The 12,013-nt window shown below is 41.5% G+C and overlaps 1 protein-coding gene across 1 annotated transcript; it reads right to left on the bottom strand.

Moving 5' to 3' along the window:
• Nucleotides 1-1,484: 1,484 nt before the first annotated feature.
• Nucleotides 1,485-2,426, bottom strand: LOC149449653 (olfactory receptor 5J3-like). Its single transcript, XM_089693014.1, has one exon. It carries the CDS (start codon nt 2,424-2,426, stop codon nt 1,485-1,487), a length of 942 nt encoding a protein of 313 aa, XP_089549140.1.
• Nucleotides 2,427-12,013: the final 9,587 nt, after the last annotated feature.

Below are 12,013 nucleotides of genomic sequence, written 5' to 3'. Positions count from 1 at the left end.
TTTTTTTTGTTCCTCCCAAAACCTCCAGCTCTCTTGCTCCTTTATCATTCCTCCCATGCTCACCTTCAGGACTGTTCCAGAGCCTCTCCCATCCTGTGGGACTCTCTTCTCCAATGTGTCCGACTATCTCTTACTCCACTTTTAGATGACCCCTAAAAACTCATCTCTTCAGAGAGGCCTATCCTGCCTCCACATAGCAACTGTACATGTATTTTCTCCATCAGCCCATCCCCTACAGTTATTACCTTTTTGTATCAACTGACCCTCCCTCCTAGATTGTAAGATCTAATGAACAGGGCCCTCTGACCCCTCCTGTATTAATTTGTATTGTAATTGTACTGCCTGCCCTTATGTTGTAAAGAGCTGCTATATAAATCCTGTATAAACATAATAATAATGATAGTAATATACAAATAGTTCAATGGTGATCCCAGCATAAGGAAACACTATTCAGTTTCAGGGAGCTTAAGAAGACACAGGGCCACTCAATGAAACTGAAGGAGAAGCTGTTCAACATTAAACTGCGTAGAGGGTTCTTTATTGTTAGAGTGGTAAGGATGTGGAACTCCCTTCCACAATCAGTGGTGTCAGCGGGCTGTCTATAATTGATAACAGAAAGACTCCTAAAAGAGCATCCTCGCAAATTCAATATACAGGGATATGGGGAATTATATTGACATAGACACCCCCCCCACACACACAGGCTGAACTAGATGGACTAGTGTCTTTATTCAACCTTACCAACTATGTAACTATATATATATATATATACACACGATTTCTCCCGCGTAAGGGGATATTGGCAAGAGTTGTGCATATTTCAAAGTCTGGTTGAGACAGTGTGATCAGTTCCATAGGGTAATTGCCTAAACCAGAACTCTATAAAAAAATAACACATTTAAATGTAATAGCCCATTTAAAGATTCAATATTTACCTACATAGTTACATAGTTAGACTAGCTGAAAAAAGACAAAAGTCCATACAGTTCAACCATAAAAAAAAAAAAAAAAAAAAAAAATATATATATATATATATATATATATATATATATATAAATATATAAATATATATATATATATATATATATATATATATATAATCTGCACCCGCAGTTGATCCAGAGGAAGGCAAAAACCCAGCAAAGCAGGATCCAATTTGCTCCTGCAGGGGAAAAAATTCCTTCCTGATCTCCCGAGAGGCAATCGGATATTCTCTGGATCAACTTTACCTATAAATGTTATATCCAGTTATATTCTGTGTATCTAAGAATGAATCCAGGACTTTCCTACAGCAATCCACTGAGCTGGCCACAACCAACTCTTGAGGGAGTCTATTCCACATTCTCACAGCTCTTACTGTGAAGAAACCTTTCCGTGTTTGGAGATTAAATTTCTTTTCCTCCAGACGTATTGAGCGCCCCCTTGTCCTCTGTGATGACTTCAGGGGAAATAACTCTACACCGAGTTCACTGTATGATATCACATCATCTATGTTCATTGTGACCCTTCTGCACTTGTTGTATGATGGCCTTTTTCACCTCTTGGTTTCTCAAACTGTAGATGAGAGGATTTAGCATTGGGGTCACCACGGCGTAGAGGACAGAGAATACCTTTTCTTGCTTCCTATGTGAGCTGCTAGATGGAGGTAAGTAATTGAGGTAAATTGTTCCATAGAAGATGGTAGCACACGTAAGATGGGAGGAACAGGTGCTAAAGGCTTTTCTCCGGCCAGCCGCAGAGTTTATCCGTAAGATGGAAGAAATGATGAGGGTGTAGGACACCAGGATGGTTGTCATTGAACCTATAGTAAATAAACACACAAAGAAAAGGGTGACGATGGTGCAGGTGCGAATTTCAGAACAAGACAACCTGACCAGTGGAGGAATGTCGCAGTAGAAGTGGTCTATGAGGTTGGATTGACAGAAATCAAGACTGAATAGACTGATGGTCTGCGCAATGGAGTGCAGAAATCCCATGGAGAAAGTGACAAGGACAAGATGGAGACATTTCTTCTTCGTCATTATTAGGATATAGTGGAGAGGGCGGCAGATGGCGACGTATCGGTCGTACGCCATGATGGTCAGGACAAGGAGCTCCGTACCGATCATTGAAGAAAAGAAGTAGAACTGAAGGACGCAACCAACGAATGTGATTAATTTCTTGTCAGACAGAAGGTCAGACAACATTTTGGGGGCAATTACTGAAGAGTAGAAGAGGTCCACCACAGACAAGTAGCTCAAAAAGTAGTACATCGGAGTGTGAAGACTGGGCGAGATAAAAACTATTGTCATCATCCCAGAATTTCCACATATGGTCACCATGTAAACAAATAAAAACAGCATGAAGAGGAACGGGACGAGTTCTTTATCATCCGATAGACCAGAAAACTCAAACACGGACACTTGGGTCTTGTTTTTGAGATTCATGAGTTCTTCTGCTCTGGAATACTGGAAATAAACATCTCATTTATTTATTTTTTAGTATGCATGAATGATACACAAGTTATCTAAGATTTCCCACGATGTCCCACAGGAGAAGTTTGTTATCCAAAACCAAAAATGAAACTTCAGCAGTATAGTATAGTGTCCCCAATAGTATAGTGTCTCCAATAGTATAGTGTCCCCAATAGTATAGTGTCCCCAATAGTATAGTGTCTCCAATAGTATAGTGTCCCCAATAGTATAGTGTCTCCAATAGTATAGTGTCCCCAATAGTATAGTGTCCCCAATAGTATAGTGTCCCCAATAGTATAGTGTCTCCAATAGTATAGCGTCCCCAATAGTATAGTGTCTCCAATAGTATAGTGTCTCCAATAGTATAGTGTCCCCAATAGTATAGTGTCCCCAATAGTATAGTGTCCCCAATAGTACAGTGTCCCCAATAGTATAGTGTCTCCAATAGTATAGTGTCCCCAATAGTATAGTGTCCCCAATAGTATAGCGTCTCCAATAGTATAGTGTCCCCAATAGTACAGTGTCCCCAATAGTATAGTGTCTCCAATAGTATAGTGTCCCCAATAGTATAGTGTCTCCAATAGTATAGTGTCTCCAATAGTATAGTGTCTCCAATAGTATAGCGTCCCCAATAGTATAGTGTCCCCAATAGTATAGTGTCTCCAATAGTATAGCGTCCCCAATAGTATAGTGTCCCCAATAGTATAGTGTCTCCAATAGTATAGTGTCCCCAATAGTATAGTGTCCCCAATAGTATAGTGTCTCCAATATTATAGCGTCCCCAATAGTATAGAGTCCCCAATAGTATAGTGTCTCCAATAGTTTAGTGTCCCCAATAGTATAGTGTCTCCAATAGTATAGTGTCTCCAATAGTATAGTGTCCCCAATAGTATTGTGTCCCCAATAGTATAGCGTCCCCAATAGTATAGCGTCCCCAATAGTATAATGTCCCCAATAGCATAGCGTCCCCAATTGTATAGTGTCTCCAATAGTATAGCGCCTCCAATAGTATAGTGTCCCCAATAGTATAGCGTCCCCAATAGTATAGTGTCCCCAATAGTATAGTGTCTCCAATAGTATAGTGTCTCCAATAGTATGGCATCCCCAATAGTATAGTGTCTCCAATAGTATGGTGTCTCCAATAGTATAGTGTTCCCAATAGTATAGTGTCCCCAATAGTATAGTGTCCCCAATAGTATAGCGTCCCCAATAGTATAGTGTCTCCAATAGTATAGTGTCTCCAATAGTATAGCGTCCCCAATAGTATAGCGTCTCCAATAGTATAGTGTCTCCAATAGTATAGTGTCCCCAATAGTATAGCGTCCCCAATAGTATAGCGTCCCCAATAGTATAGTGTTCCCAATAGTATAGCGTCCCCAATAGTATAGTGTCCCCAATAGTATAGTGTCTCCAATAGTATAGTGTCCCCAATAGTATAGTGTCTCCAATAGTATAGCGTCCCCAATAGTATAGCGTCCCCAATAGTATAGTGTTCCCAATAGTATAGCGTCCCCAATAGTATAGTGTCCCCAATAGTATAGTGTCTCCAATAGTATAGTGTCCCCAATAGTATAGTGTCTCCAATAGTATAGTGTCCCCAATAGTATAGTGTCTCCAATAGTATAGTGTCCCCAATAGTATAGTGTCTCCAATAGTATGGCGTCCCCAATAGTATAGTGTCCCCAATAGTATAGTGTTCCCAATAGTAAAGTGTTCCCAATAGTATAGTGTCTCCAATAGTATGTCGTCCCCAATAGTATAGTGTCCCCAATAGTAAAGTGTTCCCAATAGTATAGTGTCTCCAATAGTATGGTGTCTCCAATAGTATAGTGTCCCCAATAGTATAGTGTCCCCAATAGTATGGTGTCCCCAATATTATTATTATTAATATTACTACGAGTTTATATAGCGCCAAAGGGTTTGCTCAGCGCTGTACAAAAGGGGGGACAATACATGGCACAGTACAACAACAACAAACAACGTACGAGGGGTAAGAGGGCCCTACTCTTACGAGCTTACAATCTAGGAGGGAGGGGGTAAAGGTACAGTAGGAAGTGGCTGAGGGGGATGAAGTGGTGGGAGGAATGAGGGAGGATGGCCGTTAGGTGAGGGTGGGGTAGGCTTCCCTGAAGAGATGGGTTTTGAGGGAGCGCCTGAATGTGAATAGGGAAGGCGACAGTCTGATGGATTGGGGCAGTGAGTTCCAGAGGATGGGGGAGGACCTGGAGAAGTCCTGCAGTCGTGCATGGGAGGAGGAGACCAGGGAGCAGGATAGAAGGAGGTCCTGTGAGGAGCGAAGGGTACGGGTAGGGTGGTACTTGGTGATCAGGTTGGTGAGGTAGTTAGGGGCAGTGTTATGAATGGCTTTGTAGGTCAGGGTTAGGAGTTTAAATTTGATGCGTTGGGCAATCGGGAGCCAGTGGAGGGAGAGGCAGAGGGGGGTGGCAGAGGTGGAGCGGGTGGTGAGGTGGATGAGTCTGGCAGCTGAGTTCAGGATGGTCTGGAGCGGGGAGAGCCTGCACTTGGGTAGGCCAGTGAGGAGGGAGTTGCAGTAGTCAAGGCGTGAGATGATGAGGGAGTGTACTAGAAGTTTGGTGGTGTCTGGGGTGAGGAAGGAGCGTATCTTGGCAATGTTGCGAAGATGGAGCCTGCATGTGTTTGTGAGTGATTTGACATGTGGTTGGAGGGAGAGGTTCGCGTCAAGAATGACGCCAAGGACTTTGGCTTGCGGGGCGGGAGTGATAGTGGAGTTGTTGGTGATGATGGATAGGATGGGGGGGGGGGGTGTTGGCAGGGGGAAAGATGAGGAGCTCGGTTTTGGAGAGGTTGAGCTTGAGGAAATGTAGCGACATCCAGTCTGAGATGTCATTCAGGAGGTGAGTGATGCGGGCGGAGATAGTGGGGGTGAGGTGAGGGGTGGAGAGGTAGATTTGGGTGTCGTCAGCATAGAGGTGATAGTTGAAGCCGTGAGATTGTATGAGTTTGCCCAGGGAGGAGGTGTAGATGGAGAAGAGAAGGGGTCCAAGGACAGAGCCTTGGGGGACCCCAACAGAGAGGGGGAGGGAGGGGGAGGTGGCACCATTGTAGGTGACACTGAAGGAGCGTCGGGATAGGTAGGATGAGAACCAAGAGAGAGCAGTATCTCCGATGCCAAGGGAGAGTAGTTTATTAAGGAGGAGAGGGTGGTCAACTGTGTCGAAGGCCGCAGAGAGGTCCAGGAGAAGGAGGACAGAGTAGTCGCCCTTGGCTTTGGCGTTGAGTAGGTCGTTAGTGATTTTGAGGAGGGCAGTTTCAGTGGAGTGTAGGGGACGGAAGCCGGACTGTAGAGGGTCAAGGAGGTTATTGTCTGTAAGGTGGGTGCTTAGGCGATCGTAGACTATGCGTTCAAGGAGCTTGGAGGTGAGTGGCAGCAGGGAGATGGGTCTGAGGTTGTTGGGGTCCGCGGGATCCAGGGAGGGCTTTTTGAGGATGGGGGTGATATGCGCGTGCTTTAGGGGGGAGGGGAATACGCCAGTAGAGAGGGAGAGATTGAAGATGTGGGTAAGGGAGCAGATGAGGGAAGGGGGGGGTGACCGGAGGAGTTGAGAGGGGATAGGGTCCAGGGGGCAGGTAGTGAGGCGGGCTTTTGAGAGGACTTTGGCGACTTCCTCAGTAGTGACAGGGCTGAGGGAGTGCAGTGCGGGGGGGGGTTATGGTGGGCGGGGCATTGGGAGAGGAGGGGGGCAGTGCGGTTGTGAGGGCAGAGGAGGGGGGAGATGAAGGGGTGACGGGGGCGAGGAGGCTAGGTGGGGAGGTAGATTGCAAGTTGACGATGTCCTTACGGATAGCGTCAATCTTGTTGTGGAAATGGGTGGCAATCTCGTGGGCGGTGAGAGAGGTACTGAGTGGAGGAGGGGGGGGGGGGAGAGCAGGGAGTTGAAGGTGGAGAAGAGTCGGCGGGGGGAGGAGGAGAGGGTGTTTATTAGGTTAACAAAGTAGGCCTGCTTGGCGGCGTGGAGGGAGGAGGTGTAGATAAGAAAATAGTATAGTGTTCCCAATAGTATAGTGTCCCCAATAGTATAGTGTCCCCAATAGTATAGTGTCCCCAATAGTATAGTGTTCCCAATAGTATAGTGTCCCCAATAGTATAGTGTTCCCAATAGTATAGTGTCCCCAATAGTATAGTGTCCCCAATAGTATAGTGTTCCCAATAGTATAGTGTCCCCAATAGTATAGTGTCCCCAATAGTATAGTGTCCCCAATAGTATAGTGTCCCTAATAGTATAGTGTCCCTAATAGTATAGTGTTCCCAATAGTATAGTGTCCCCAATAGTATAGTGTCCCCAATAGTATAGTGTTCCCAATAGTATAGTGTCCCCAATAGTATAGTGTCCCCAATAGTATAGTGTCCCCAATAGTATAGCGTCCCCAATAGTATAGCGTCCCCAATAGTATAGCGTCCCCAATAGTATAGCGTTCCCAATAGTATAGTGTCTCCAATAGTATAGTGTCTCCAATAGTATAGTGTCTCCAATAGTATAGTGTCCCCAATAGTATGGTGTCCCCAATAGTATAGTGTCTCCAAAAACACAGTGCCAGCAGGAGCAGCCCCTGTTCACCGCTAGCACTTGCGACATGTCACAGAATAAATTTGTCTGAAATTGATGAAGAAATTTGATTTTACTGAACATGTTTTATAACAGAAAGAAGAAAATATTTTTTTTTTTTTCAAAATTATACATTTTTTTTGTTTATATAATAAAAAAAAAGGCAGTGGTGATAAAATACCACCAAAAGAAAGCTCTATTTGTGTGAAAAAATTACATGAACTTCATTTGGGTACAGTGTCGCATGATCGTGTAGTTGCCTTTTGAAGTAGAGCAGTGCTGAATAGCAAAACATGCCCTGGTCATGAAAACCTTCTGGTGGCCAGGTGGTTAACCACCCAAGAGGCCTGTTTATCAGTAGTGGTGTTTAACCACCTGCCATCCTGAGGATTTACCCCCCCCCCCATGACCAGGCCTCTTTTTGCTATTCGGCGCTGCACTATTTCAACTGACAATTACGCGGTCATGCAATGCTGTACCCAAACAAAATTTACGTCCTTTTTGTTCACAGTAATAGAGCTTTCTTTCGGTGGTATTTCATCACCTGTGCGCTTTATATTTTTCACGCTATCAACAAAAAAAAAAAGACTGAAAATTTTGAAGAAAAACTATATTTTTTTACTTTCGGCTATAAAAAAATATATACAGTAAACTCAAAGTCAGTTATAAATGTAGTCCACAGTGTATTCTGCTATATGGTTTTGGTAAAAAAAAAAAAAAAAAAAAATCACAATAAGTGTATATTGATTAATTAAATAAATAAATATTGCGCTACGTGAAACAATAAACTTCATGCAACCTGCATATGCACTATGAAGACCCTCATACCTATGAAAAGAAAAAAAAAAATAATGAATTAATATTGTGTAAATTTCACTAATCGTATGCATACATATGAAGACACTCAAAACTGTGAAATGTGATCAAATAAAAAAAAAAAAAAACAGTGACATATTGTCCATGTAGGACATATAATAAAGTCCATATGAAGATGGGACTCCACAATCAGTGACAACGCCGTATACCGATGCTGTAGGTGCAATATGAGTTGTCTTCCTTCAGATATTCACCAACGTGAGCACCACCACCACATGATTCAATGGAGGCTTACCAAAAATAGAGACCCCCTTAACCTCCTGCCGAATGACGGCTACACTGCGGCCGGCCAGTTCTGGGAGGGCGTCATATGACGTCTTCCCAGAACGCACTCTCCTACGGACACAGCTGATCACATGATGTGCTAAAAGGCCAATCACAGCGGCCTTTTACCACGTGATCAGCCGTGTCCAATGACACGCTGATCACCGGGAAATGCAATTGCCAGTTCTCGGCTGCACTTTCCTCATGCTGTCAGATCGTGAGGAAAGTACTGCCGAGAACTGGCAGTTGTCAGAGCAGGGATCGGCACTGATCATCAGGGCACTGATGATCAGTGCCCTGATGATCGGTGCCCAGCAGTGCCACCCGCAAGTTCCGCCCACCTGTGCCCAGCAGTGCGCCCACTAGCTCCTCCCACCTGTGCCCAGCAGATCACCCACCTGTGCCCGGCAGTGCACCAACCTGTGCCCAGCAGCGCGCCCACCTGTGCTCAGAAGTGCCACCTACCTGTGCCCAGCAGTGCTGCCCACCCACATGTGCCCACCAGTGCCACCCATCTGTGTCCACCAGTGCCACCCACCAGTGCCCAGCAGTGCTGCCAGTCAGTGCCAACAGTCAGTGCCCAGCAGTTGTGCCAGTCAATGCCTAGCAGTGCCGCCAGTTAGTGCCCAGCAGTGATGCCAGTCAGTGCCAGCAGTCAGTGCCCAGTGGTTGTGCCAGTCAGTGCCCAGCAGTTGTGCCAGTCAATGCCTAGCAGTGCCGCCAGTTAGTGCCCAGCAGTGATGCCAGTCAGTGCCAGCAGTCAGTGCCCAGTGGTTGTGCCAGTCAGTGCCCAGCAGTTGTGCCAGTCAATGCCTAGCAGTTCTGCCCATTAGTGCCCAGCAGTGATGCCAGTCAGTGCCACCTATCAGTGCTGTCTATCAGTACCACCTATCAGTGCCGCCTATCCGTGACACCTCATTAGTGCTGCCTATCAGTGCCCATCAGTGCTGCCTACCAGTGCCCATCAGTGCTGCCTATCAGTGCCCATCAGTGCTGCCTATCAGTGCCCATCAGTGCTACCTACCAGTGCCCATCAGTGAAGGAGAAAAATTACCTGTTTGAAAAATTTCATAATAGAAACAAAGAAACTTTTTTTTTTCAAAATTTTTTTGTTTATAGCGCAAAAAAGTCAAGCGCCCAGCGGAGATTAAATACCACCAAATGAAAGCTCTATTTGTGAGGAAAAAAAATGATAAAAATTTCATCTGGGTACAGTGTTGCATGACCACGCAATCGTCATTCAAAGTGCGACAGCGCTGAAAGCTGAAAATTGGCCTGGGCAGGAAGGGGGTATAAGTGCCCTGTAGGCGAGGGGTTCATTATAGGGGGTCTCAACCAGCATTGCAATGTAAGATATTATCAGGTTCTCCATGCCATGCCCGGAACAGGGATCTTCCAAACCTCCAAATGTGAACTCCAAAATGGCGCCTAATAATATCATGAAAGGAAAAAAAACACGCCTCTCATAGTGTAATACATATCAAAATCCTGTAATTGCACAAGTACAATTCTACTTACAAGCTATAGAACAATTAAAAGCCTTCAAAAATGACGTCCGAGGGAGGCTCCGCCCGACGCGTTTCGTCATCAAAAGACGTCTTCAAATGGCTACGGCCTCTACCATAGAAGGTAACCAAGCCTCGATCTTGAGCACAACCAGCCTAAACTGATCACCGGGAGTGGGTAACACAGGCAGGGAATCCAAGCCTCGATTCGACAATCCCATCCTCCAGTGTGTGATACCGGAAGAAACCAGTTTGTAAACCGAACCTCAATAGGAAAACAGGAGGAGACATGTAAAATGGCCAGATCCAGAACCGGAGACAACATAACCCCTCATGTAATTAATAACTGTGGATACTGTAACAATTAAATATATCGTTTTATTGATCCAGATCAAGTTATAGGCAAGCTGTCCCTTTTCTACAGTCCATTCTTTAAATGCAAACCCTGTCCCATCCATATTGTAAAAAGCCAACAATTTTGGAGTAGTAAAACTGCAGCAAACTGTTTACTTCTAGCCACGTGCAGAACGTAAAAAAAATTAGTCTCAGATTGATTTAAGTTACTAAATTTTTTTCCTTTTGTTTATTAGTTTTCGACGGATTAATATTTTTCCAGGGGATTCGAAGCATTCGAATTGGATTCAAATCGGAAATATCAAATCAATCCAAATTCATTGTGAAGAATAACTGGTTCTATTCTATTTGAAAGTCAAATTTCAGAAGATGGTTACATTCTTTCTATTTTATTCTATTCTTTTTTTTCTATTTTACTCTATTAATTACTATTGTTTTATTTTCAAGTCTATTATATTCTATTATTTTTTACTCTGTTCTGTTTTTATTTTTCTAATATATTCTATTCTTTTCCTTTCTATTCTATTCTATTTGAAAGTCAAATTTCGGAAGATGGTTACATTCCTTCTATTTTATTCTATTCTATTCATGTTTTTTTCTATTTTATTCTATTATTTTCTTTTGTTTTATTTTCAAGTCTATTATATTCTATTCTTTTTTACTCTATTCTGTTCTTTTATTTTTCTATTTTCTATTCTGTTTTATTTTATTCATTTATTTTCTATTCTGTTTTATTCTGTTCTTTTATTTTCTATTCTATTCTTTTCAGCTCTGTTTTACTCTTTTCTATTCTGTTTTATGCTATTCATTTAAAAATTCTAATTTTGGAAGACTGATGTATTCATTTTATTCTATTCTTTTATTTTCTATTCGTCTTTTCTAATCTATTCTATTCTTTTTTCTCTCTTCTGTTCTTTTTATTCTGTTCTTTTATTTTTCTGATATCTTCTATTCTATTCCTTTCTAGGCTATTCTATTATTTTCTATTCTGTTTAATTTTATTCCTTTATTTTATATTCTATTTTATTCTGTTGTTTTATTTTCTGTTCTATTCTTTTCAGCTCCGTTTTACTCTTTTCTACTCAATTCTATTCTGTTTTATTCTATACTTATCAAAATTAAAATTTTGGAAGACGGATGTATTCATTCTATTCTATTCTTTTATTTTCTATTCTATTCTTTTGTTTTCTATTCTATTCTATTCTTTTCTTGTCTATTCTATTCTTTTTTTCTCTCGTCTATTCTTTTTTATTCTATTCTGTTCTTTTATTTTCTAATATCTTCTATTCTATTCCTTTCTATTCTATTCTATTATTTTCTGTCCTGTTTTATTTTATTACTTCATTTTATATTCAATTTTATTCAGTTCTTTTATTTTCTATTCTATTCTTTTCAGCTCCGTTTTACTCTTTTCTATTCAATTCTATTTTATTCTATTCTTTTTAAAATTAAAATGTTGGAGGATGGATGTATTCATTCTATTCTATTCTTTTATTTTCTATTCTATTCTTTTTTTATGTTATTCTGATCTTTTATTTTCTAATAATTTGAGATAATTAAAAAAAGAAACAGAATGTGTTTTTTTCTGCTTCCAGAAAGAGAATAGTAGATAGATAATTTGAGATAATTACAAAAAGAAAAATAATTTTTTTTCTGCTTCCAGAAAGAGAATAGTAGGTAGATAATTTGAGATAATTAAAAAAAATAATGTTTTTTTTCTGCTTCCAGAAAGAGAATAGTAGATAGATAATTTGAGATAATTAAAAAAAATTAAAAGAATGTTTTTTTCGGCTTCCAGAAAGAGAATAGTAGATAGATAATTAAAAAAAGAAAAATAATGTTTTTTTTCTGCTTCCAGAAATATTGCATTTATATTTTGTATATGATTGGAGAACTTGTACTAAATATTGCATTTATATTTTGTATATGATTGGAGAACTTGTACTAAATATTGTATTTATATATTTTTATATGA

The sequence above is a fragment of the Staurois parvus genome, unplaced genomic scaffold, assembly GCF_062004578.1.
Source record: "Staurois parvus isolate SC_StPar_1 unplaced genomic scaffold, SC_StPar_1.0 ptg000609l, whole genome shotgun sequence".
NCBI lineage: Eukaryota > Metazoa > Chordata > Amphibia > Anura > Ranidae > Staurois > Staurois parvus.
The sequence above is the reverse complement of the archived record's forward strand: the minus strand, read 5'-3'. Positions and strand labels throughout refer to the sequence as shown.